A 27,061-nucleotide genomic window follows, 5' to 3' on the forward strand; every position below is an offset into this window, starting at 1 on the left:
TTGCTAATTGTGTGCATGTGTGGTTAAAATTTTATGGGGTGTGCGGTTTGTGGCTTCCTAGAGCAGGAAAAGTGGTTAACAAGTGAGCGTTCGGTTACTTTTAGGGATGGGCGAATTTTTTCGCCTTGTTTCGCCGAAAAAATGACGCCCATAGAATTGTATGGTGTTGTGCGTCAAAATAAAAAGACGCGCATCAAAAAAATTTCGCTCAAATTCGACCCTCAAAGTAAAATCCTACAAATTCAAATATCGAATTCAAAGGATTAACCGCAAATCCTACGATCGAACGATTGAAGGAAAAATCGTTCGATCGAACGATGAAACTGTTCGATTCGAAGGATTTTAATCGATCGATCGAAGGATTTTCCTTTGATCAAAAAAACCTTAGAAAACTGATGGGAAAGGTCCCCATAGACTAACTTTGTACCTCGGTAGGTTTAAACTGCCGAAGTATGTAGTCAAAGTTTTTTTTAAAGAGACAGTAATTCGACTATCGAATGGTCGAATGATTTTTAGTTCGAAACGTTCGAATCAAAGTCGTAGTCGAAGGTCGTAGTAGCCTATTCGATGGTCGAAGTACCCAAAAAAATACTTCGAAATTCAAACTTTTTTTTACTTCGAATCCTTCACTCGAGCTTAGTAACTGTGCCCCTAAGAGTAAAATTAGAACCAAATTATCTGATGAGCACCTTGAGAATTCACTGAGAATGGCAACTATTTCCATTCAACCAGATATTGATAAATTAGTTTCTCAAACACAATGTCAAAAATCCCACTAGGTTTATGATACCCTCTTTTCTTTTACTTTTACAATAAAATAAATCAAAAGCTAGCGTTTTCTTTTCCCAATGTGGCCCAGGGAAGCCAAAAGGTTGGACACCCCTGCTGTATATGCAAACAATCATTTAAAATAATTTAAACTTTATGGTGGAATGTCATATTGTAGCCCTGATATAATCCATCATATGTCAGTGGGAGATAATAAAGAAGCTTGTGGCAAACTATACATAGACAATGGCAGCATTGGCATGGTTAAAACTAGGGCTACCCTATTTTGGGATTTGGCCAAATTCTGAATCTTTCTTGAAAGATTGAGCTGAATCGAGAACAAATCCAAAACCTAATGCAAATTAGTCCTGGGAAGGCATAAAGAGAGCTGCATGCAGTGCACAGTTAGGGGCACATTTACCTAGGGTTGAATATCGAGGGTTAATTAACCCTCGATATTCGACCGTCAAAGTAAAGTCCTTCGACTTCGAATATCGAAGTCGAAGGATTTTGCGCTATTCCTACGATCGAAGGAATAATCGTTCGATCGAACGATTAAATCCTTCGAATCGAACGATTTAAAGGATTTTAATCCATCGATCAAAGGATATTCCTTCAATAAGGAAATTGTTAGGAAGCCTATGGGGACTTTCCCCATAGGCTAACATTGGCCTCGGTAGGTTTTAGGTGGCGAACTAGGGGGTCAAAGACATTTTTAAAGAGACAGTACTTAGACTATCGAATGGTCGAATGATTTTTAGTTCGAAACGTTCGTTTCGAAGTCGAAGGTCGTTGTCGAAGGTCGAAGTAGCCCATTCGATGGTCGAAGTAGCCATATTTGACCATTCGAAATTCGAACTATTTTTCCTCTATTCCTTCACTCGAGCTAAGTAAATGGGCTCCTTAAAATCCTTTTACAGTTAAAATTCTTTTACTTCCTTGTTTGTGTGATGAAAAGTCATGTGATTTTAACGATTTGGTTTGCCCAGGCACATGGGTTTGGCTGAAACAGAATCCTGCTGAAAAAGACCAAATCCTGGCTGAATCCGGAACCAAAACTTGGATTTGGTGCATCCCTAGTTACAACTGCAAAGCAATCCAGTAAGGCCATCAAAGAAACAATAAATAAAAGATTACATGTTGTATACTTGAAGCTCCTAATATTTTCATTAAACAAAAAAGGCTAAATTAAAACATAAAGTTACATCAAAAAAGAAACACAGAAACCAAGTAGTGATACTGTATGCATAATTTCAGTAAAATAATATTATCTGCATACTGTGCTTATCCTACAAGCATCAGGTCAATGAAGCCTGTGGAATGCATCAATATACCAGCAAGGGCTTAGGTTTACAATAAAGATAGCATATTGTGTTATATGCTAGTCTTCTCAGTGCCAGGGAATTATCTCAATTTGAAGCACTAGGCTCTCTCCATGCAGAGCAGGTGTTTGTGGCTTGATGAACCCAGTCTACAGAGAATGCTGATCAGAGAAAACGTTGCTAATTGTTTTACAGTCAGTCTTTTCAAGCATCATAACAATTCAGTCATTCATGTCTCATTTATGTAACTGTGAGTCTATTTCTATTATAAAGTTCCTAATCTTATTTACAATTGCTAGTGGCGCGGTGTGCCAGGTTAGATATTCATGCCTGCAAAAAGGTGAATTCAAGTCCACGTTAAAAGCTTTCATAATGGCAGTGTCTGTGTACTACGATGACTAGAGAAATTTAGGCAAAACTACAGTCTAAATTTAGCTGCCAAAGGAATGTGCAATCTGAACACAATCCCAAAATAATTTATGTTCTAATTGATAACACAAAAAAAAAAATGCCAAACTGACTGAACCAGTAGAAGCCACATACAAATCCATCATTGAGGCTAAAACTGATAATCGTTGTGACTTCGCTAAAATAGTTAACCCATTATGAAAAATTGGAAGCTTTTCCTAACAATTTCCCTTAACATAAATAGTTTTTATACCTCACGGAAATATTCTACAACCGGTTAATCCTATTGAAAACTAACATTTTTTAACGGATTGAACTAATGGCAAAGAATGCAGCAAATACCCATTTTGTTAAATAGGCAGAAAAACTTTGTAGCCTAATTGTGTGTTGTACAGGTTGGGGTGGAGGAAGAACTCACATTTTGAACGTCAGCCAATATATAATATGTCTATTTTTAGGGGTATGCAGAAAAGGTACTTGTCTTGGGCGGAAATGGTGGGGAGGGGCGTTCGACATGTAACTTTTTTGTCTGCTTTCTCCTAGTTGTGGCTGCTCTGAAGTCTGGATTTTGCATTCAATTCAGTGCCTAGACTTCTCTCAACACAACATAATACACACACATGTTGAGTTGGGATGAGCACATGCCTGTTTGTGTGTGAGGGGGGGGCCCCCAACCCCAGGACCAACATTGGTCATGATATACAGTATCTAGTGGAATAGGGTCATTTTAGGGATAGGTGACAAGTCAATGCTGGCCCCTCGCTTTGTTTTTCCATAGTGGGGTGCATCGCTAGTGCAAAGAGCTCTAATAGCACTCTCTACGTCAAAAGAGCTGAAATTCTGATTTTAATATTCATATTTCGGCTCTTTAAGCTTCCACAAGTGACTTTTTGCCACTCCTTGTATCTTGCTGGGTAGTTCCCACCAGAGGCAATTTTCTCAACTAGACTCATTGCAGGGGCGCACCTGTAGTAGAAATAACGCTAAACCAACTGTACTTTCTGAGTATACTTGAAAATTGCCTTAGACATACTGGGGCAGATTTGCTTAAGGGCAAAGTGACTAATGCTGGTGAAAATTCGCCAATGTGACGTCATTCAGGCACTTGCCGGTTTACTAACGGGCGCAGGCGTAACTTATGTAGTGAAAGAGACAGGCTAATGGACGTAACTCCGCAAATTCACCAAGATGCGGATTTTACTGAACGTTACCTCTTTCGCCAGACTTGCCTTCACCAGCTCAGCTCAGACCAGGCAATTTTTAGTGGAAAAAAAGTCCCAAAAAACACTGGTGTCGTTTCCTTATTTCAGAGTGATAGCCTGCAAAGGTCTGTAAAAAATGTTTTGGGTAACCGGGTTCCCCCCTACATTTTCTAACATATGGAACATAAACTATACAGTGGGCTCATGTGTAGGGCATTATAACAACTCTATTTTGTTTAATGTTCCCTGGACTTGTGTAGTGTAATGTATTTGCTGCAACATATACGTCCATGTAACTTTATAAATTCCCGCCGTATTGCAAATTAGGCAACGCTAGCGCATCTTTGCTTTGATTGTCGAAGTAACACTAGCGAAAATTCCCCAGCGTTCGGCGCCCTGGATGCAACTTTGCATTTTAGTGAATTAGTGTAGTCCTAGCGAATTTACGCCTGGCGAAGTGTTATGATGGCTGTCGTCGCTGGCAAATTTTCACTGTTTAGGGAATTTGCCTCACTGTAATGTATTTAGTAGACAATGCATATAGTTATGTCACTCAAAGAGTGAGGCAAAGAGTAAAATGAGTGAATTACAGTAAAAAGATGTCAATAGAATAATATAGAGTCTAATATAAAAGAAGCATATGATATAATCGACGTCCAACAGATATGTACCCTAATATGAGGTCCTTATTTATACACCATACGTCTTAACTGTCCGGTTTTCTGCGGGCCAGTATCAATTTTGACAGCTCAGCCTGCATTCCCAGGTTTCTCTTTGATCTCCTGCACTTACGCCAGAAAAAGATACAACCTTTCTGAAATGTAATTAAAATAAGAGGTTTTTCGATAGAGAGCCCAGAATACTGAGCAGCTGCACTTCGATACATTTGTAACAAATAAGCCAGTCTCTTGGGGAAACTGAGATTTGCAGCTTAACGGGCAATTTCAGCTTCATTAGCAAAACTGTTATGACACATAAAACATGGCCCCAAATATCCAAGAAAAATGTTCAAACTTCCATAACCTGCCAAATTTTATAAAATGGTAATTAGGGCGTGTGCCCATAAAAAGGGGAAGGTAAAAAAGTATTTGCTGCGATACGTGCGGCTGATGTTTCTGTCCCTCTTTACATTTCCCAAATGTTGGGAGGTATTATACACCCACTCAATCAATGTTATAATTAAAAAAAAAAAAAGTGTAAAACTTCAATAAATATATATTTTAATAGTTTATATTGATTCAGTAAGTACATAGGAACATTTCTATGTACTTACTGAATTGCAAAAACGTATAAAAGAAAACGACACTTAAGTGCACAGCTCTTCTAAACACTACCTCCCAGTATTGGTCCTGCCTAAACCATATAAGATCTGGAAAAGCAGCAAAATTATAGTCATTACAATGGACAATGCTCTGTCAGGGGCCTGCAAATCATAACATGGTATTAACATTAGCTTTGTGTGTGTTTGTTTATGTGCAAACATTTTACAGCAGCAGTTAGAAACTCTAGACTATGACTGGATCTGAATAATTTGTGTTTGGTCAGACGTAATGAGCAAGCTGTCCATTTCTTCTAATCTGTTAATAGCATCACATGCAAATGAGCAAAAAATGTGGCTTTTCCAAAAATAAAGGATGACGGTGTCTTTCTCCGTTGGTGTGTTTCTGCCTGCAACCTTCCATTTCATTTCCATATGCCTTAGAGGGGCATACATGGATAGTTCAGAGTAAATACAGTATTAACAAATAAAGATGAGGGAAATGTATGCCATTTATTATAGTACCAAATGATATGCTAGATTGACTTACTAGGTTAGCAGGACTGGGCTCTTCTTCAAGGAGAACTAAATCTTAACTAAATAAATATATGGCAGAAATGTTGTACATTATGGGGGTTATTTATTAAAGTTTGAATGCAAAAAAACTCGAAAAGTTTTAACTATAAAATTCAAATTTTTAGTGGAAAAAAAATCGTGATTTTCTTCGAGAATTATTATACCCGTGAGGATGGAAAAAGTCTGAATCCGAAAATCCTCCATCTCAGACCTGCCGTGGTTGTATATAAGTCGATGAGAGAGGTCCCTATCCTAGGACGTTTCTGTGATCGGTGCTGGAAGTAGCCTGAATTTCCCCTGATCCAATTAAATCGTGCTTTTTTTAATAACAAACAGGGTCACATCGTGGATTCTAGTTTGCTCTGACTTTTTAAAATAAAATTATCAGAAAATAACCCCCTATGCTTCTGGATTCTGTACCAGCCCAAGGCAACCACAGCCCTTTAGCAGGGAAGATCTGTGTCTCCAAAGATGCCCCTGTAGCTCCCCATCTACTTTTCTACTGATTCACTGCATATGCTCTGTGCTACTGTCACTTACTGAGCTTAGGGACCGATGCACAAGATACTGAATATACTGTATATATATATATATATATATATTATATATATATATATATATATATATATATATATATATATATATATATTATATATATATATATATATATAATATACATTTCAAAATATAAGGCTGATTAGTAAATAATTCAGATTAGTCATACATGGCAGCTCAAAAACCAGCACATTTTGAATTAGAATTTAATAATCAGTCTTGTAGCATCAGCTTATATGACAGGCAAACCTCGTTTTCTGATGATAATTTGCGATAACCCCTAAGCTTAGTTTCTCAACAGCTGCTCAGAGCTCATTGAGCATGTGAGTGTCGCAAACTCTCCTAACAGAATCCAAGATGTGACAAATTGAGGGCCTTGATCATTATGACTATAGAGATGCTGAACCTCTAGGCTGGTTCAATAAGATCACTAAATAAAATATGGCATTTATAGCCATTTTCATTTTAAGGGTTCAGTTCTCCTTTAAAATAAATCTGGGATTACAACATTATACAGTATTTGAATTTTAGGTCAGTACAATGCTCCAAGGGGTCAGCAAACATTTATTTATTTTAATAGTAACCACAACTTTTGAAGAAGTTTGAATTATACCACATTCATTACAACTTTACTTCCAAACACAGTTCAAGGGGCCGATTCACTAAGCTCGAGTGAAGGATTCGAATTAAAAAAATTCGAATTTCGAAGTATTTTTTGGGTACTTCGACCATCGAATTGGTTAAATTCGTTCGAATTCGAACGAAATCGAACGATTCGAACGAAAAATCGTTCGACTATTCGACCATTCGATAGTCGAAGTACTTTCCCTTTAAAAAAAACTTCGACCCCCTACTTCGGCAGCTAAAAGCTACCGAAGTCAATGTTAGCCTATGGGGAAGGTCCCCATAGGCTTGCTAACCTTTTTTTGATCGAAGGATTTTCCTTCGATCGTTGGATTAAAATCCTTCGAATCGTTCGATTCGAAGGATTTAATCGTTCGATCGAACGAAAAATCCTTCGATCGATCGAACGTAGGATTAGCGCTAAATCGTTCGACTTCGATATTCGAAGTCGAACGATTTTAGTTCCCAGTCGAATATCGAGGGTTAATTAACCCTCGATATTCGACTATTGATGAATCGGCCCCCAAGTGTTTTCAGATTGTTCCCCAGGAATAGACTTTTTCAAATTACTTTTCATTATTTATTTTTTACCATTTTCTTTTCAGAATCTAAGTTTAAAGATTAATGTTCCAGTCTCTGACTGAGTATCAGTCAGACAGCTCAGTAATTCAGGTGCAGACTCTAAACTGGTACAATTTGCTACATTTAGTTGATACAATTATTTGATACATTTCTCAGCGGTATCGGTGAAATATTAGCAACTATTGTATTAAGTCTAACAGCTGCCTTTCATGAAACCCAGAGATTCTGCTCAGCAGGGACAAAGATAAGAAATGAACTAAATGTATCAATTTAGAACAGTTTACAGGGTCAGCGACCCCCCCCTTCCAGAGCTGCTTTAGAAGGTGAAAAATTACACTTTACACTTGAATATTAGGAAAACGGTCACACATAGAAAATAGAAAGTAATTGGAAAAAGTCGTGATTTATGGTGAACTATCTGAAAACAACAGGTATTTAAAGGTGAGCAAACCCCTAGAAGAAAATGAACAAATTGGCACCTTTACCATAGCATTTAAAAAATAAAAAATATGTTTAACTGGCAAATTCCACTCTACATTAAAGGGCGTTCAGAAGCCTCAATATATTAACAAGCACCACATTACAATTAATATAAGTTAAGGGGGGCTTAATTATTTGGAAAAGGCATTATAAATTTAAAAGTATCTACAGGTATATGTTTTGCCACGTAATACCAATTTTTCAAAGCAGTGCCTACAGGCATTTGACAAAGTCCCTAACAATAGTGAAAACACTGATAAAGATATTCATCGAGCAAGTCCTCATCATGTCTTTTCCTTTGGGAGCTCCTTTTGCATGCACATGGAGTGCTGAAATCCATAGTAACACATGCAAAGTGATACAACCACAGAGCCTGCCATAATCTCAACCCAACTCTTGAGCACTTATATGAACATAAATCAACACAACTATTGCAGGTTCCTTAATACACACATCCTTAAAGGGGTTTTAAATTACATTTTAGTATGATGTAGAGGGTAAAATTCTGATACAATTTACAATTGGTTTTAATTTTTTATTATTTGTTTTTTTGTTTCAGCAGTTTACAATTTCAGCAATCTGGTTATTAAGGTCACAATTAACCTAGCAACCACTGATTTGAATAAGAGAATGCAACATGAATAGGAGAAGGCCTGAATACCAATACTTGGGGGCACATTTACTAAACTCGAGTGAAGGAGTCGAATGAAAAAAACGTCGAAATTCTAAGTATTTTTTTGGGTACTTCGACCATCGAATAGGCTACTACGACCTTCGACTTCGACTCGAACGTTTCGAACTAAAAATCATTCGACCATTCGATAGTCGAAGTACTGTCTCTTTAAAAATACTTTGACTACATACTTCGGTAGTTTAAACCTACTGAGGTATAATGTTAGCCTATGGGGACCTTCCCAGCACTTTTTTTTGATCGAAGAAATATCCTTCGATCGATCGCTTAAAATCCTTCGAATCGAACGATTTTTACTTTGATTGATCGATCAAAGGATTTGCGCTAAATCCTTCGAATTCGATATTCGAAGTCGAAGGAGTTAACTTCGAGGGCCGAATTCGAGGGTTAATAAATCGGCCCCTAATCAATCTGTAGCATTTTTTTTTTTATTAGATGGGTCAGGGAACCCCTTTTAAAAGCTTGCAAGAAGACAAATATTTCAAAAACTACAAAAAAGAAAACAACAAAGGCCAATTGAAAAGTTGCATACAATTAGCCATTATATAACATACTAATAGTTAACTTAAAGGTGAACTGCCTATTTAAGGTTATTATACATCAGTTATTATGCAGAGAAATAGCAGAAACATGGACAACACTACTTAGCAACCTGTAGACGTTTTTTATTTTTCCTGTACAAATGACAGTGTTTATAACAAAGTTCCACCTGCAAATACAATATAATTAGTTTTTTTCTTAACTGTGAAGTGTATTATTTATAATGATATTATTCAACATCCATTTTATATGATTTTCTCTCTTTATGTAGTCAAGCAAATGGAAATCATAACGGAAAATAAATAGTGACTGCATACAGTCTGGCATTTTAATTTGAAATAACATTGATAACAATGATAATCGCTTTAGAGCTGACAAGCTCCTATTATTTTCATTGTATATGGCAATAGATTGTTCTTTATGTTGAGTAAATACGCACATTATACAATATAGTCAGCTCACAGAAATCTCAAAGTGCTTAGCAAATGATAATGTATACTAACAGGGAAAAGTTTTGATGGAAACTAAAATATAGATCCCCAGGGACCAAGGCGATAAACGACTTTATATAAAGAAAGAAAGAGCAGCACTATCCTTAAAGGGCCATTTCAACATTTTACTAATAATTTCCTGTGCCTTTATTAAGCATTTTATATACAGCACCCTATACAGGTATGGGATACATTAACTGGAAACCCATTATCATGAAAGCACAAAATTTCAAACAGAGTCAATTTTAAGCAATTAATTCTATTTTTTAAAAATGATTTCCTTTTTTTAATATGGTAACTACACTGTATAAAGCTGTATTGGAGACAAAATAATCCTATTGGGGTCATTTAATGCTTCAATGTGTTTTTTTTTTTAGCAGACTTAAGGTATGGTGATCCAAATTACAGAAATATATCTTATCCAGAAAACCCCCTGTTCCAAGGATTCTGGATAATAGATCCTATACCTGTATAATTAATGACTTCTTATATGCCCCCAGATGTATCACTCACCCTTTAGGTAAATATTTAGCACTCCCTTTAGGTTTCACTGACATGGTTCAGGTCTTACAGCAACCACTATTTGTTATATATTTTGTGCAGCCTCCTTATACTGTTTCTTCTGGTGGTATTGGAAATAATTATCCATATTCAATTAATGCCTTGCTTATTTATTGTGGCTGAATCCTTTTTTTTTGGTTTTTATCTTTAGCATTATTTCTACTACACTGATAGCTTTGCAAATAAAATTCACTAACCCACACGCCCTCATTTAAAATAGAAAGATTATGTGCTGGAGTAATAAACTGCCAATTTTCTAAGCAGTAGGGGATAAGGGGTATCTCTGCCGTGAACATGATTAAACTCAGGACTCCAAGCACTGCAAGGCAGTATTACTACAATATGTATGCAAGTAGGAACAATATAATTTTTCTTAAACAATTTGCAGTTTCACATCAGACAAGCTTTATCAGAAATAAACTCTTAACTGTTTAAGACTTAACCTGTTATTTTTATTTTCCTCCATTAAAAACAAATGAACATTTGAAGAAGTTTTTATAGCTGAAGTGTCCATTTTTGCTTCACCGGCTAATGAGCTAATATTAAATCACTGGCTAGGCAATGCATAAACGACTCAATAACATTTGTAGAGGTAATGAAAACAAAACATAACCATTTGTAGAGGACAACAACATTGCTCTTAACAATATTCCAAAATGCATTTTGTTAAGATCATAAATGAAGATAACAAAGAATTGTATATATGTGCACATTTGTTCAATCAGTCCCGTAAACTGTCTGTGCACAGAAAATTTGCCTTTTGTCTGTACAGGTGTAGGTTGCACTATCCAGAATGCTTGGGACCTGGAGGTTTTGCATGAGTTGGGTGTTAAAATATGCCTGGAGCTGACTGGAAATACAAAAAAAAAATATTCTGGGAAGATATATTTAGTTTGTCTACATGAATTAATTTTATAGATGGATCTTTAATGCGCTGGAACGCACACGCGTTCCAAATCATTACTTAAAGGACACCATTACTTAAATGACATCATACACTGGTACACATGGGTTTCCAATACGCCTGAACGCATATGCATTACAAATCATTACCCAAAGGATATTGCTCCACTGTTCTGCCACCACATGTAGCTGAAATTACATCAGACACCTGATTTTCGTCAAGGAAATCAACTTCTTTGGGTATAAAACCTCCATGGACAGTAAGACTCGTTCTGCCTTTTTTGATTTCTTTATTATTTGTGCCCCTGAGGAAGACCCTTAAGGTCGAAACGCGTTGGGCTTACTAAGTATTATTTTGTGATTTATCTTTGGAAATACAAAAACAACTGTTTTAGCAATTTCATTATGTTCTGCTACTATTTTAATATCAACATTAAAAAGAGGAATCACCATTTTTTAAAATTATGTAGGGACCCATAGGAACATGGCCCCTATGGTTCATTCCCTACCAGTACCTCCTTTCCTTGTTGCTGGGTTAAAACCGATGTAACAATGTCTACCTATTCTGCATACCCAGTTCATTGGCCCTTAGGTCGATGACCATATCCTGCAACATAGTGCTTGGCAGGGGGAGGTCCTTCCTCTTTGACCTGCAGCTGTTGATCTTGGTGGATGTTCCATTGAGCCTGGAGTCAACAAGGCTCCAGAAGTCTTGGTACCTAAAGGGACAACCCCTTGTTGGAGAGCAGGGACCCCATGAATGAGGTTGGCTAGTGTGCAGGATAGCCACTGTTATAGAATTCTCTAGAGTGAGTGAGTCAGTGAGCATTAGCTAGTAAGAGCAGCTTTGGGCTCCACCAAGGGGGATAGATGTAAGTAGCTCTACACTCGGCTCTGCTTGCCTGTAGTAAAGGGACTGCAGTACTGACAAAGGAAACAGGTTATTGTTCTATACCTGTTCCTTGTCTACTGTAGGGGATTTGGACCACATGAAATACTGACAACCTGGAAGGCGTATACTTTAACTTAACCCCCTGCTATTCCTTCAGTGGTGCCATTGTGTCTGTGTCCTCTACACCTGTGACTGTACCTGGAGTTTATCTGACTACCTCATGTGTGTGAGTATTTTCATCGCTTGGCGCTTTACATTGAATAAAGCCTGCTATTATTTTGTTTGCAAAGAACCCTGGTGTCCTTTTTCTATTATTGTACACTTTTGGCAGTATAGAGGTGTAGTACAGCAACACCCTCACATGCTCTTTCCACTTAGAAAAAGCCTGTTTTCATATTTTCGCCTGAAAAACTTTTTTTCCCAGTGTTACAAAGCTTGAAACTCGAAGATCATGAAGGCAAAAAACATCTTCCAGTTGTAAAAGGGACCATCAACCATTAACTTACATGGCTTTGACAGGATTTAGCTGGAATATTTTTGGATTCAGATTTTTAGCAGCTTTGGAGCATAAGAAGTCTAAAAAAATATGTTTTATTTCCTCTAAAAATTTGAGTTTTTCCCCTTAAAAACTCCACCAGAAAAATTTGAGGCTTGATAAATAGACCCCTTCATCTCTGAATTATGTTTTTAATTACAGTGAAATATCTTACATACAGCTAAATGTTTTGTTGCTATACTGTCAAACTTTGTAAATGAATAAATGAAATAAAAAAAAAGAATGTGCCTGTTTGTACACCTTTTAGCTGATTTATAAGTATTTTTTGTATTAACACTATTTTACCATGGCATATGACACAATACTTGATCATTCAGCAATTCATTATTTTTTGTCGATTGTTGAATTATGATAATATCATACCTGTGGTAAAAATCCACTGAATCTTTGAAAAACATTCACCTACTTCTAATTTTATTTTTTTCTTTAAAACAGTAAAATGCACAAGGTCTTTGTGTGAGCTATGGGAATATTGCTGTGCAGTTGTTTTACTAAAGCTTTGATTGAAGACTGAAATGTAATGTCACTGCAGTATACTTAATCTCTGCTGGCCTCTCATTGCTAACAGCTGCTTGCCAATGTTCAAGAAGTAAAGATATGCTTCTATACATGAAAAACATGATAAAGCAAAGATGAAGCCAAATACTGCTTGTTTGTTCCTAAGCAATGTCTGGCATTTCCATCAAAATATTAATAACATGTGCGATAGCATTTTTTCCCACCATTACCCTTACTGATTGTGAAAAAAATTTTTTTTTTAAACAATTTACTTTAAGATCGGAAAACATTATAGGGTCAGGATTATGAAAATTCAAATCAAGAAATTCTGAAGGATTCTGAGCCGTTCAAATGTAACATTTAATGCAATACTTTTCCATTTTTGGCTAGTAATACCCTAAAGGGTAAGCCAGTTACATGCTATGGACTGCATTTAGAAAAAAAAAAAGGTTTAAGATCCCGTGTCTGGAAACTGTTTTTTTTTCAGAAGCTCCAAATTACGAGAAGGCTGTCTTCCATAGACTCTGTTTTAATCAAATAATTTAAATGTTTAAACATTATTTCCTTTTTCTCTGTAATAATAAAAAGGTAGCTTGTACTTGATCCAAACTAAGATATAATTAATCCTTATTGGAAGCAACCCCAGCCTATTGGGTTTATTTAATGTTTATATGATTTTTAGAAGCTTTCAGGTGTGGTGATCCAAATTAAGTAAAAAGCGCTTATACCAAGCATTCTGGATAATGACTTCCATAGCTGTACTGGAACAGAACCAAGCATATTTCACTAATTGAAACTTATAACTATGCACACCTGAGATGATTTTAAACAGCACATTTATCAAAGCCTTTTGCCAATTCTTCAAATGTGCTAATTCATTAGAATTGATGCTTTGAGCAGTCAAATTAAATTCTTTTTGGATATTAAAGGAGGCTATAAACCCCCCACATTATTGATTTTTGTTTTAACTTCAAAAAGAGATCTAAGCCTAATGAACTGATATAAACTTACACAGTTTCCTTGAATAATTGACATTACTTTTCTGCTTTAAATGCTAAGATATTTGCAATTTTAGACAACTAATATTAGGCTTTTGGCTCAACATCTTTCTTTCAAAGTAAGAAGGGGTTTATGTAATGCAAAATACAAAGTTTTCTACAATTCATCTATAGCAACCAACTAGCAGGTGGAATTTCATGGTCACCTGCTTAAAAGCAAACATTGTACAGTTTGCTATAAGTTACTGCACATGGACAAACTTAGTGCCTGTTATTACATATGGGAGAGAGTGTCAGCAACGCTAACTGATTTTGGTGTGACTGTATTTAATTAATTATATAATTATCAGGCAAAAATTAAAGGGGTTGTGTACATTTGTGTTAACTTTTAGAGTGATGTAGAGAGTGATATTCTGAGACAATTTACGATTGATTTTCATTTTTTATTATTTCTGGTTTTTGAGTTATTTATCTTTTTATTCAGCAGCTCGCCGGTTTGCAGTTTCAGCAATCTGGTTATTAGGGTCCAAATTCCCATAGCAACCATGCATTGAGTTGCATATGAATAGGAGAGGCCGGAGTAGAAAGGTGATCAACAAAAAGTAGTAATAACAATAAGGGGGTTATTTATCAAGCTCTGAATATTTGAACCTCGAATAATTTGAAGTAAAAAAAAACTACAAAGTTTTCGAGATGTATTAAAATCTAATGGTCTAAAAACTCAGAATTCGAACCCGGCATCTAAAAGGTCCTGTATAAGTCAACCAGGAAGGTCTGAGTGTCCGTACCGACTGATTTTGGGGTTTCGGCACAAAAAAAGCTCCGAAGTTTGCCCGACCCTATTTTTTCGGGCTTTATTCGTCATAAATAAGGTCTATTCTGGAATTCGGACTTATTAGAAATACGGATATTAGAAATTTGGACCTTGATAAATAACCCCCTAAATGTGTAGCCCTCCAGAACATTTGTTTTTTAGATGGGGTCAGTGACCCCCATTTGAAAACTGGAAAGAGTCAGAAGAAGCAGGCAAATCATTTAAAAACTATAAAAAATAAATAATGTTGATCAAATGAAAAGTTGCTTAGAATTGGCCACTCTATAATATACTAAAGGTTAACCTAAAGCTGGACCACCCCTTTACTTTTTGGGTTGACTTTACCCTTAAAAGTTAATGATATTTGGCAAATCAGATCCATTAATCCTTATCATATTCCTTTAAGTTCCCCATTTTTTGTGATTTTTATTTTAATAAAACAACATGTTTGTATAATACTTTAAACACTGCCAAACAGTTACAGTACATACTGTCCTGCCAAGGGAAATCCAGGAAATGTGTTACTGTTATATGTATATGTTATATGTATATCTATAGTCTCATATCTATTTAATTAATGCATTTAAAATCTCTCTTGATATTTGGTTGAATTACAGACACAACATAAGAAGCCCTCTGTTTTTTTATATGACAAAAATAAAACTTGTACTTTGCTAGAATAAATAAACATATCAATAATACAATGCAACAACAGCTTTAAAGTTATGAAAGGCCCAAGGAAAATATATCTATATACTTGTAATAAAAGTGCAATAAAACATATCTGATCTCTTCACAAGGTGCCAATTTCACTGGTGTCCAGGTATTACATTCCTTTGCTTAGGAACTGAGTGATTTATGATCATGATGAAACATTTTATTATCTATTGTGATGGAGTGCATACAATAACTCACTCTTGAAGGGTCCACAGTACATTTAAAAAATTCTTTCAAAATAATGGAACCCAAAAGACAGATTATGCTCCTTCCCTGAACATAACATATGAAATTCATCTGGTGTGACAATGTATTGATTTTGTTGTTTATCAGACACTTCTGAATAATTATTCATGATTTTAAAGATTTTTTTATTATAACTACCTAAATTCTGAAAAGGAAAACATGTTTTGTGGGGTTAGGAAAATTAAATATGAAACATATGAAACATATTATTTACTTCTAGAGCATTTGTCATTGTATTATATTACATATATACAAAACATTTACTTATAATAATCCCTCTAAACTAGGGTTGCAACTTGTCCGGTTTTGACCCAGACAGCCCGGTATTTTGAAGGGCTGCTCGGGCAAAAATTCCTCCCGGGTTTACCAAATAAGGAAAACCAGGCAGGATTCCCCATGATGATTGGGAAATCAGCCAATCACAGATCGCTGCATCATAGCCCTGCCCTTTGATGACACAGCCCCGCCCCTCCACATCACCGCCCTGTCCCCTGTCCGGTCTCCACTGGGGGAAAATGTGGCAACCCTACTCTAAACACAAATTAAATAAATGCATGAAATGACATTTTTAGTACCATAATTCATAGATGCAGCATATGAAGCAAACATTGTCAATGTAATTGTATGCTATTAAAACAGACGTAAAAGCTATAATATAAATGGAAGCAGGAGGAGATGGATATTGTTGCCTCAGTGACCATCAGAAAAATCAAAGACAACTTGATTATATGAGAGGGTATTGGACACTTGAGGTTAAATGGGTAAACAAGTGAACAGTAAAATCGTTAAGGCTATAACTATATTTACATTCATCCCTGTCTAATTATTATGTAGAGACAGCAATTATTTGGACATAAGAAAGGCATTAAGTAGAAAGCGATGAGATGTAATTACGTACAAACAAGAGCGTGAGGAATGTTCCAGTGAGAAGACAATTGATAAACTGTCATATATAAATAAACCTAAGTGCAAAAGAAATGTCTGTATTAATCATGGCAGGTGCTTTGATTACTACATTAGAATTTAAGGTTTGCTGGATGAATCGTTCGAAACATTTACCTTAACCTTTTCTTGGCTAAAAACTCGGTTTCCTGACTATTCTGGACTAGAGAATGGTTAGACTATGAACATCTCTCACAATATTGTGTAGAGAAAGGGAGTTGTGTTATTAAACTATACCTCTCATGCTGCAAAATCAGAATATTATGATGCCAGTGACTCTTAGAGGCACATTTATCAAGGGTCGAATTTCGAATTCATGTGAGTTTTTTTAAAACTGCCATAAGCTCCCATAAATTTGAAATTCGACCAGTTGAAATTTATTAATAAAATCTAATTTTACAATGCAGATGAATTAAAACGACCAGAAAACTCGAATCGAATTTGATCAAAATCGATTTTTTTTTTTTGTCTCTCTGAAAAAAACTTGAATGTCAGGAAGGCTGCAAACATCTCCAAATTGATCCCTGGACCTCTCCCATTGACTTAAACAGCAATTCGTCAGGTTTTAGGTATCGAATAGTCAAATTTGAATGAGTATGATAAAGCTTGAAAATCAAATACATTTTTTAAAAAAAACTCAAATCGAGTTTTTGGATAATTCCCTAGTTGAATTTGACAGTTTTGACCATAAGAAAAATTTGACCCTTAATAAATCTGCCCCTTAGCCATTTACAAAATTTTTTTCTAACAGAGTTGTAGTAGAATGTAGTAAAAGAGCAGAGTACACTGGCACCACTGTGGAGATAGTAGGTTTTAAGTTCACTTAGCAGAGCTACCCTTAATGGTCTGGATTCCCTCTAGCCAAAACCTCAGAAAGAAGCTTCTATCCTGAGTTAATTTTCAAACTATTGTCCTCTTACTTTCAGACAAAGTACCAGCGGGGAAAGCTACCTCCAAGTTGGAGCTCAGTGTTGCTCTTTATAGCTGTCCGACCTAGCTTATACTTCTACCTCGTTCATGGACCCTGTTCCCTGAAATTGTAGTACAAAAAGGAGGAAAAGCCATGTGCTCTCACATATTTGTGCAAGAAATGGTTATTACATCCCTGGACCAATAGGACAAATCATCTCTCTCTGGGCATAGGTTACAGATACAGGGATTCCTTAGCCAGCAGGGGAAATCCAAAATCAGTAGGGTATTTAACCCGATGTGTCCCTACACATTGTTACAAATGTTAATCCAATTACATAACAAATAAATGACAAGGCATAATACTGAATTGCTCCTGTCTTTTAACACTTAGCCCATAATCTTGAATATTATTGTATTGGTTAATTGGATTTATTTATATTCTATAAGTTTTTTTTATTCCTGCCTACTCTATTAATGTATTTATACAGTGCTATGTACACAATTACCATTAGTAAATAAAGTGAATTTTACTGTATACTTTTTTAAACATTTAAAAGCTGTGAGCACATTAGATATAAGGAACTTTGCATACAAAGAGATTTTGGGCATTTTGCCAGTTAATGTTTTGAATAGCCATAAATTAAGGGGGCTAAGATACAGGGATTCCTTAGCCAGCAGGGGAAATCCAAAATCAGTAGGGTATTTAACCCGATGTGTCCCTACACATTGTTACAAATGTTAATCCAATTACATAACAAATAAATGACAAGGCATAATACTGAATTGCTCCTGTCTTTTAACACTTAGCCCATAATCTTGAATATTATTGTATTGGTTAATTGGATTTATTTATATTCTATAAGTTTTTTTTATTCCTGCCTACTCTATTAATGTATTTATACAGTGCTATGTACACAATTACCATTAGTAAATAAAGTGAATTTTACTGTATACTTTTTTAAACATTTAAAAGCTGTGAGCACATTAGATATAAGGAACTTTGCATACAAAGAGATTTTGGGCATTTTGCCAGTTAATGTTTTGAATAGCCATAAATTAAGGGGGCTAAAATTCCTGGCAGTGTCGTAACTATAGAGGAAGCAGACCCTGCAGATGCAGGGGGCCTGGGAACAGGCTGCTTCCTCTATCATTAATAAAAATCCCTACCCAGACGTTCTCTTACCTGTGGCGAGGAAGGGGGACACAAATCGAGTGGGGATGGAAGTGGACAGGGTGGAGGCAGGAAGTGGGTGGTGCAGGGATGGGAAGTTGTTTGGGAGGATGGGTGATTGAAGTGTGCAAGGCCCCTCTGAAGATTTTTTGCAGGGGGGCCAGTGCACTCTTGTTACGCTGATTACTCGTAATGTGGGGGCCAAATTGTCAAAGGTTGGATTTTGGTTTTAGAGGTTTTTGAAAACATGACTAAACCCACAAACTCTAGGGGGCAGATTTATTAAGGATCAAATTCGAAATTAGAATTTTCAAATTGTTTTTTTGGTCAAAACTCACAAATTCTAATTAGAATAACCCAAACTCGATTCGAATTCAACATTTGATATTTATCAAACATTTACTCTGGGAATAATTTGAATTTGACTATTCGCCACCTACAACCTGCTGAGTTCATGTATAAGTCAATGGGAGGGGTCCAGTGACCCATTTCAAGATGTTAATAGCCTTCCTTACATTCAAGTTTTTTTCGGAGAAAAAACTTGATTCGAGTTCAGTCGAATTTCAATTAAATTCGATTAGAGTTTTAGGGTTGGTAAAATTCGTTCGAGTTTTAGATGTTCTAATTTTTTCTTAAATAATCTCCCAATCGAATTTCAAGTATAAATTTATTTAAGTATAAAAAACACATGAATTCGAGATTTGACCTATGATAAATCGGCCTCCAAAACTACGAAGGTCACGAGTTTTATTAAAAAATCTGAATAAAAAAGTACGAATGGAAAACTATGCTGGACAATGTGTTAAAACACGAATAAGTGAGTAGACAATTCCTAGCAAAAAAAGTACAAAAACCTCTAAAAGTCAGATTTGATTAACAGCAGTCCAATAGGATCAGAGCAGCTTGCATTGACTTCCATAAGATCTCATTAACTGTTACCTGCCAAAGTTTTGTATTAGAGATTTTCGTGGTTTTACACTTACTAAATCTCGAGTTTTTAGAGTTTTTTAAATCAATTAGAAAAACCACAAATCTTTTGAGATTTGTGTACAAAATTGCAATTTAATTTTTAGTAAAAGGGCCCCTTAGTGTTTTGTGGCTCCACTTTGCTTATGCTACTAATGGCCTATTATTCATTAATTTAACATTCCTCACATCTCCAACAGCCAAGAAAAAACTACATATTAGCAAAGAACAACTCAGGAGGCTCAAGGAATTCTGGGAAAATAAAAGTATGTTTTGTTGTGATTTTAGAGTTAAATATAGAAATATAGATTTGCTCTTTTAAATAACGTATTGTATTACAGAATTATGAATATGCGGCACTATTTGTTTGCATTTTGATAACAGTATGTTTCCCTATGATATTATCCCTTTTTTACTATGAATAAGGTGACACACAAAAATAATTTTAAAACATAAGCATTGGCAATTTGTTTTTCTGTGGGAGCCATGGTTACTGTGCAAAACAAATTGATGTTCCTTCATAAATCTGCCCCAAGTCACATATTCCCTCCTCATTTTTCCACATTCTAGGAACAAAGCAACACATGTATTCTATGACCCTACCTATTCTAAAGCACAAATAAATAAATGAGCTGCCAATAGACATTTGTAATATGGATTAAAGCAGGAAACCTTCCTGTATTATTACCATGGAATGTGCCATTTATCGCCTGTATCTTTCATCATTAAATTCCTGTCATTTACAAACAATGTCCTCATCTTGGATGTAAGCAGACCGTTTTCTGCAAAAGCTTGATAATCCATATGACCTATTGAAATTCCAGTTCTTAAATGAGCAAAATTTGAAGCTGTTTGGCAAATTGAACAGATCACTGTAAATACACAAAAAAAACTCTCTCTTTATGTCTTGCTTAATCAAATACACATAATCAGTCTTCCTAGTTGATCAATGAGCATGGACAAGGTGACGAAACCTAGAAGAAGGTCACGTTTGTGTTTCCTTTTTCTAAAATGGGTCTTCTTTAAATTAATGGGTTTAAAAAAGGAATTCATTTTTTGGAGACATATAGATAAAACACACATTAATTTTAATTTTTCACATAGGAGAAACAGTGAACAACTATTATAAACAGACAAAAGGACCTAGGCGTCACAATTTCACAAAAGTACACAAAAAGTACACACAGCTGTATTAAAGAAAAAGCTGAAAAAGTTTCAGGAACAAACCTCACAAATTACAAATAAGTGGTAATGCCCCTGGTTGAAATAAAGAGCCAGCTTCCCTCTGTGGCTCCAAAACTAAAAGCGAAGTAATGGCTATGTGAAAATAAGTTTACCTGTTATACCAAGAGTCATTTTATTTCTCCTTAAATTAAATTATAAAAGCAACCAAACAATAAATAAATGTACCAACTGCACTGCTGGAGTATAGTTGAAATACACCATATAAGTAAACCAGGCCTGGCTTTCTAAATTAAAATAAACATGCACACAGCACACACTGTATATGCTGCCTGTTGATGCTCTAATTGTGTAAAAATCATCTGTAATGAAAGCTTCAAAATAGTATAAAAATCTTAATTTAAAAACCATGAATCCATCTTCTGTTTAAAAACAAAAGGTATACACTGGATTCAATTGAATAGATTTAACATTTATAATGAACACAATTATATAATATACTTTTTATATTATACAGGTATGGGACCTGTTATCCAGAATGCTCGAGACCTGGGGTTTTCTGTAATTTCCGTAATTTGGGTCATCATGCCTTAAATCTACTAGAAATTCATTTAAACATTAAATAAACCCAATAGGCTGGTTTTGCTTCCAATAAGGATTAATTATATCCTAGTTGGGATCAAGTACAAGCTACTGTTTTATTATTACAGAGAAAAAGGAAATCTTTTTTTAAAATTTGGATTATTTGGATAAAATGGAGTCTATGGGAGACAGCCATTCCGTAATTCTGAGCTTTCTGGATATCGGGTTTTTGGATAAGGGATCCTATACCTGTGTGTGTGTGTGTATATATATATATATATATATATATATATATATATATATATATATCAATAAACACAAACCGCACTCCAAGGACTTCAAATAAACACAAAAAAAAGTTTATTTCAACGTTTCAGCTCTTCTACTCGAGCCGTCTTCAGGAAGACTCGAGTGGAGGAACTGAAACGTTGAAATAATTTTTTTTGTGTTTATTTGAAGTCCTTGGAGTGCGGTTTGTGATTATTGATATTGTATGACATTTTTTAACCTGCACCTAGGCATTGATGTTTTTGTGGTTTCAGTGCACTCATTTTGGAGAAACTATATATATATATAAATAACATCCATGCTAGAAACAGGTGGAAATCTCAGTGAATCGATGTATATAATTAGCCTGATTGGAGGTGTCCACAAAACAATTACTATATACTAATAAACCAAGAAAGGGGACTTCTCCTCCAATATTAGGCTCCCATAACATGGGATAAGATATATAACCATATGAAAGAGGATATTTAAGATAAAAGGCAATATTTATTAACCACCACGCCAAAAGCAATTAAAAACATTTAAAACATACTAAGATAGCAGCGCTGCATGGGGAGTCGGGATCCCTACCCTCTAATTGTCCAAATTTTGTGGGGCTCCAGGATATTGAATCGTAACAAAAATTGTTCGTGTGAATTGGCTCGTCAGCCTTTACACATACGATATGTAACTCTGTATGTCCTGGAGTCCGGTAATCAAGGGGACAAGTGTGCGCAAATCTTCTTATGAATAGGTGAGTACTATACTTGGATATGAACAGAAGCCGTGGGTCCTATGGGTATGGACCGAGAGCGGAACCCAGTGTGTGAAGGGTCGGGACTCTGATATGGACCCAATTAACCGCAGTGAAGCGCCCAATTTTGAATGTCAGAAACGGCTAATTTGCAGCCGCTTGGGCAGTAGCAAACTTGCGGTAGTCACCAATAAATGCCAGGCAGTGGTCTTAAAGTCCCGATTGTCATTCAAACCAAAATAAGTGTTTATACAGACCATAAGCAATGTTCTGTTGTCCGTACACCGGGTATTGTCACACTCTCTACACGGATCGTACTGTGTTTTCCAAACGGATTCCTTCTAGCGCACCACAGGTCCACACATAGCGGAATCCCACATCACTCCATGCAGACGCTGAGCCTCGACAGCTGTTTCGCCACCGACCGTGGCTCTTGACAAAGCCACGGTCGGTGGCGAAACAGCTGTCGAGGCTCAGCGTCTGCATGGAGTGATGTGGGATTCCGCTATGTGTGGACCTGTGGTGCGCTAGAAGGAATCCGTTTGGAAAACACAGTACGATCCGTGTAGAGAGTGTGACAATACCCGGTGTACGGACAACAGAACATTGCTTATGGTCTGTATAAACACTTATTTTGGTTTGAATGACAATCGGGACTTTAAGACCACTGCCTGGCATTTATTGGTGACTACCGCAAGTTTGCTACTGCCCAAGCGGCTGCAAATTAGCCGTTTCTGACATTCAAAATTGGGCGCTTCACTGCGGTTAATTGGGTCCATATCAGAGTCCCGACCCTTCACACACTGGGTTCCGCTCTCGGTCCATACCCATAGGACCCACGGCTTCTGTTCATATCCAAGTATAGTACTCACCTATTCATAAGAAGATTTGCGCACACTTGTCCCCTTGATTACCGGACTCCAGGACATACAGAGTTACATATCGTATGTGTAAAGGCTGACGAGCCAATTCACACGAACAATTTTTGTTACGATTCAATATCCTGGAGCCCCACAAAATTTGGACAATTAGAGGGTAGGGATCCCGACTCCCCATGCAGCGCTGCTATCTTAGTATGTTTTAAATGTTTTTAATTGCTTTTGGCGTGGTGGTTAATAAATATTGCCTTTTATCTTAAATATCCTCTTTCATATGGTTATATATCTTATCCCATGTTATGGGAGCCTAATATTGGAGGAGAAGTCCCCTTTCTTGGTTTATTAGTATATATATATATATATATATATATATATATATATATATATATATATATATATATTTATTTATTCTGAAAGTCAGATGACTGTTGAGCAAAGTGACCTCTCTGATCACAAACAGATAATAAACCACTTGCCACCTTTAAGAGAGTTTCATAGCATTGTTAATAGCTGGTTTTAATTAAAATGCAGTTCTTACTTCTATAACTACCGACACACTTGCCCTAATTATAAGTACGGTAGGCTTCCCAAAATCCTTAAGCCTTTTGATTATTATTCTTGATGAGAAAATTATTTTTGCTGGCGAGCCTAAGCTTACATCAAATAACCCAATTACTATTATTTTAAAATCATGCTTTACAAGAACTGAATTCCAGTTAAAATTAACTCTTCAGTTGTCACTGGTTCTATAAAGGCCATTTTAGCTTCCATTCTGAATACTAAACCTGACCACTTTGGTATCTGTGATACAGCAACACATGACTCAAGACATTCCAAATTGGAGAGCTGCAATACAAAATTAAATTACTCAAAAACATAGAAAATAAAAATTGCAGATTGTCTTTGATTACTCTTGCCTGCATCATACTTAAGTTAATTTTAGTTTAGTTAATAAACTAACCCGTTAATGTGCTTTTTCCTAGTCAAAACTAGAGGTTTTTGGTTTCATTGTTGCAAGTAATTATATAATGGGAACAAATATAGTACATATGCTCTGATTGTTCATTCTATTTCCACTCAGTTACATTCGGTAATAATTTTTAAATCTATAAACAGGGACAGGGTACATGTGAAGTGAGAGTTTTTTTTAAAGTATATATTGATTTTCTTGTAAGGATCATGCAACATTCCTATAGACTTTAATGGTGAATCAAATGAATTCTCAACAACTCCTGCAAGTAAAGTGATAAAAAGATTTCAATTCAAATTAAACCTTATGTGGCTGTTTGTTTAAATGCAACATGGCCACTAAGAAGTACATTTATCAAATTTTGAATTTGTTCATTTTAATTTGAAAAAACTTGAAAACTATCCAAATTCGAATGCGTTCTTATTTATTTATAAAAAAAAACCTCTAATCTCAAAAACTAGATCAACTAAAATCATGAAAACAATCTTGAATGTAGCAAAACTACATTGTACTCAACAATTTAGCAGCTTAACAAAAACATTTTAAAACGTTGAATTGCTTAAATTTACTTAAAATTTGCCTAGGACAACTTTCACTGACTTCTACATGAACACAGCAGCTTTAAAGCGGAGAATTTTTAGATTAGATTAGAGTTTTTATTCACTTAATCAAACATTTTGTTTTTGTAAATCTAATTTGAATTCTTGAGTTTTACAACAGAATACCCCAAAGCGCTATAAAAAACTCTAATTCAAATATTGATAAAGTGCCCCTAAATCTCCATGATCATGATCCACCCTGAATCCATATGCACTTGAAATCCATGTACCCTTCTAGTTACAATATTGTTTTTCGAGGAATAATATGAGATGATTTTTCTTTGTATAGTTATTGAATGTTACTATGCAAGGTTTTCTTTTTAATAAAACTGCATTTATTTAGATATAGGGTTTTATGTAGGTATTCAGTATTAAATGTAAAATTCTCTTAATACAGAATAAGCAAATTTATTTGAAATATCCTTAAATCTGTTTTACTTTTTGAAAGACTTAGGGGAGTATTTACTAAAACTCAACTTTTTCTCACTATATTTAAAAAATTCAACCAAACTTCCAAACCTATATCCCCTTAATTTACCAATAAATCTGTTGCTACGAAATCATCCGACTTTTCAGATTGATGCTCAAATCGCAAAACTTTTTCGAGTTGTTTCACAAAAAAGTTTTTTGGGATTATGGAAGAAAACCAGCCCAAAACCCTCAAAGATCATGGAGGCAACAAAACTTCTTTCAATTGTTAAAGAGACATCTCCCATTGACTTTTACATGTTACAATTTTAGCTGGTGTATTTTCTGATTTTTTGCAGCTTTGGAGCAAAATACATTTAGAAAAAGTCAAGTTTTTTTCCCCCTTTAAAAACACAACAAAAACAATGTCAATTGGCCACATAATAATTTTTTTAATCAATGAGGTTATGATCAATCTAAAAATCAACATGACTTTGTATGTGATGTCCCTACAGCTGATATTGAATCAGGACCAAAAAAGGAAAAACTTACTTCTGAATTAAATTTCAGCTGGCAAATATTGCATGGTGCGATTTGCTTTCTTCGTTGTAGCAAAGGAACCCCAAATGTGTGATTTAACACTGCTTTTTGAATTGGGTCCATCTGCAATAAAAATACAGAAATAAGTGTTGTTTCATTTAAAATAATCTTCATGTAATGAAGACTGTAATGAAGATGGGGATGACAAGCCCTTTGGCTTTTGTTCGTTTACAAAGCAGCCTAAGTACTTTATATAAATTTGTTAGCTTGACTTAGCATTTTCATTTGGCCTTTATATGAAATGTTGACAAGTTACACTTTATTCATGAATATAATATATATTGATGGCATGCTACTTGCACAGGAGTACTGAATGTGAGGCCAGCAAATATCTCTTTTAGCCTTTATTTGTGGTATGGCAATTATTCTTACAGGGTAATTTTTTTAAAAAAAATATAATCAGGGATATATACAGTGAACCCTAAAGAAAGGCATATAGTTTAATTGTATTTTTATCAAAAGACAGATGATTTAATATTGCATATGAACAAGTCATACTATGAATACCCTCTTGGAAAACATACTCAACTGTTGTCTTGTATTCATTATAACATCTGTCTGTTTTAGTAGTTGTATACAGTATTGTGAAGTATACAAAATCAAATAATCCAATAACTATATACAGTAACTTGGAAAACTGTGTGGGGGGGCAGGTAAAGGTAGACACTATTATTGTACGATACGGGACCTGTTATCCAGAATGCTCGGGATCTGGAGTCAAAATCCTTAAAAAAAAACACTTTAAAATACTGGAATGCCTTTCCCATAATATCCAGTCTTAATTTTTTGTATTTTCTCAGTTATAGCAAAACAGTACCTTGTACTTAAACGCTTTCCTTTTTTTAATTTAGCACAGGTATGGTACATATTATTGAGAATGCTTAAGACATAGGGTTTTCCGGATAAGTAATCCTTTCATAATATTAATCATTATTAAAGGGATACTGTCATGGCAAAACACATCAATTAATAGTGCTGCTCCAGCAGAATTCTGCACTGAAATCCATTTTTCAAAAACACAAACAGATTTTTTTATATTCAACTCAGACATGGGGCTAGGCATATTGTCAGTTTCCCAGATGCCCCCGTCATGTGACTTCAGTCACTCTTTACTGCTGTACTGCAAGTTGGAATGATATCATCCCCTC

General features: G+C 35.4%; 1 protein-coding gene across 1 annotated transcript in view; it reads right to left on the reverse strand.

The window, feature by feature from the left end:
• znf385d.S (zinc finger protein 385D S homeolog) overlaps positions 1–27,061 on the reverse strand; it is a 195,819-nt gene that overhangs the window by 73,076 nt on the left and 95,682 nt on the right. The window contains exon 3 of the mRNA XM_041567528.1: positions 25,866–25,976. Coding sequence (XP_041423462.1) covers positions 25,866–25,976 — 111 coding nt within the window. The remainder of the gene's footprint in view (positions 1–25,865; positions 25,977–27,061) is intronic.

The sequence above is a fragment of the Xenopus laevis genome, chromosome 6S (assembly GCF_017654675.1).
Source record: "Xenopus laevis strain J_2021 chromosome 6S, Xenopus_laevis_v10.1, whole genome shotgun sequence".
Classification (NCBI taxonomy): domain Eukaryota; kingdom Metazoa; phylum Chordata; class Amphibia; order Anura; family Pipidae; genus Xenopus; species Xenopus laevis.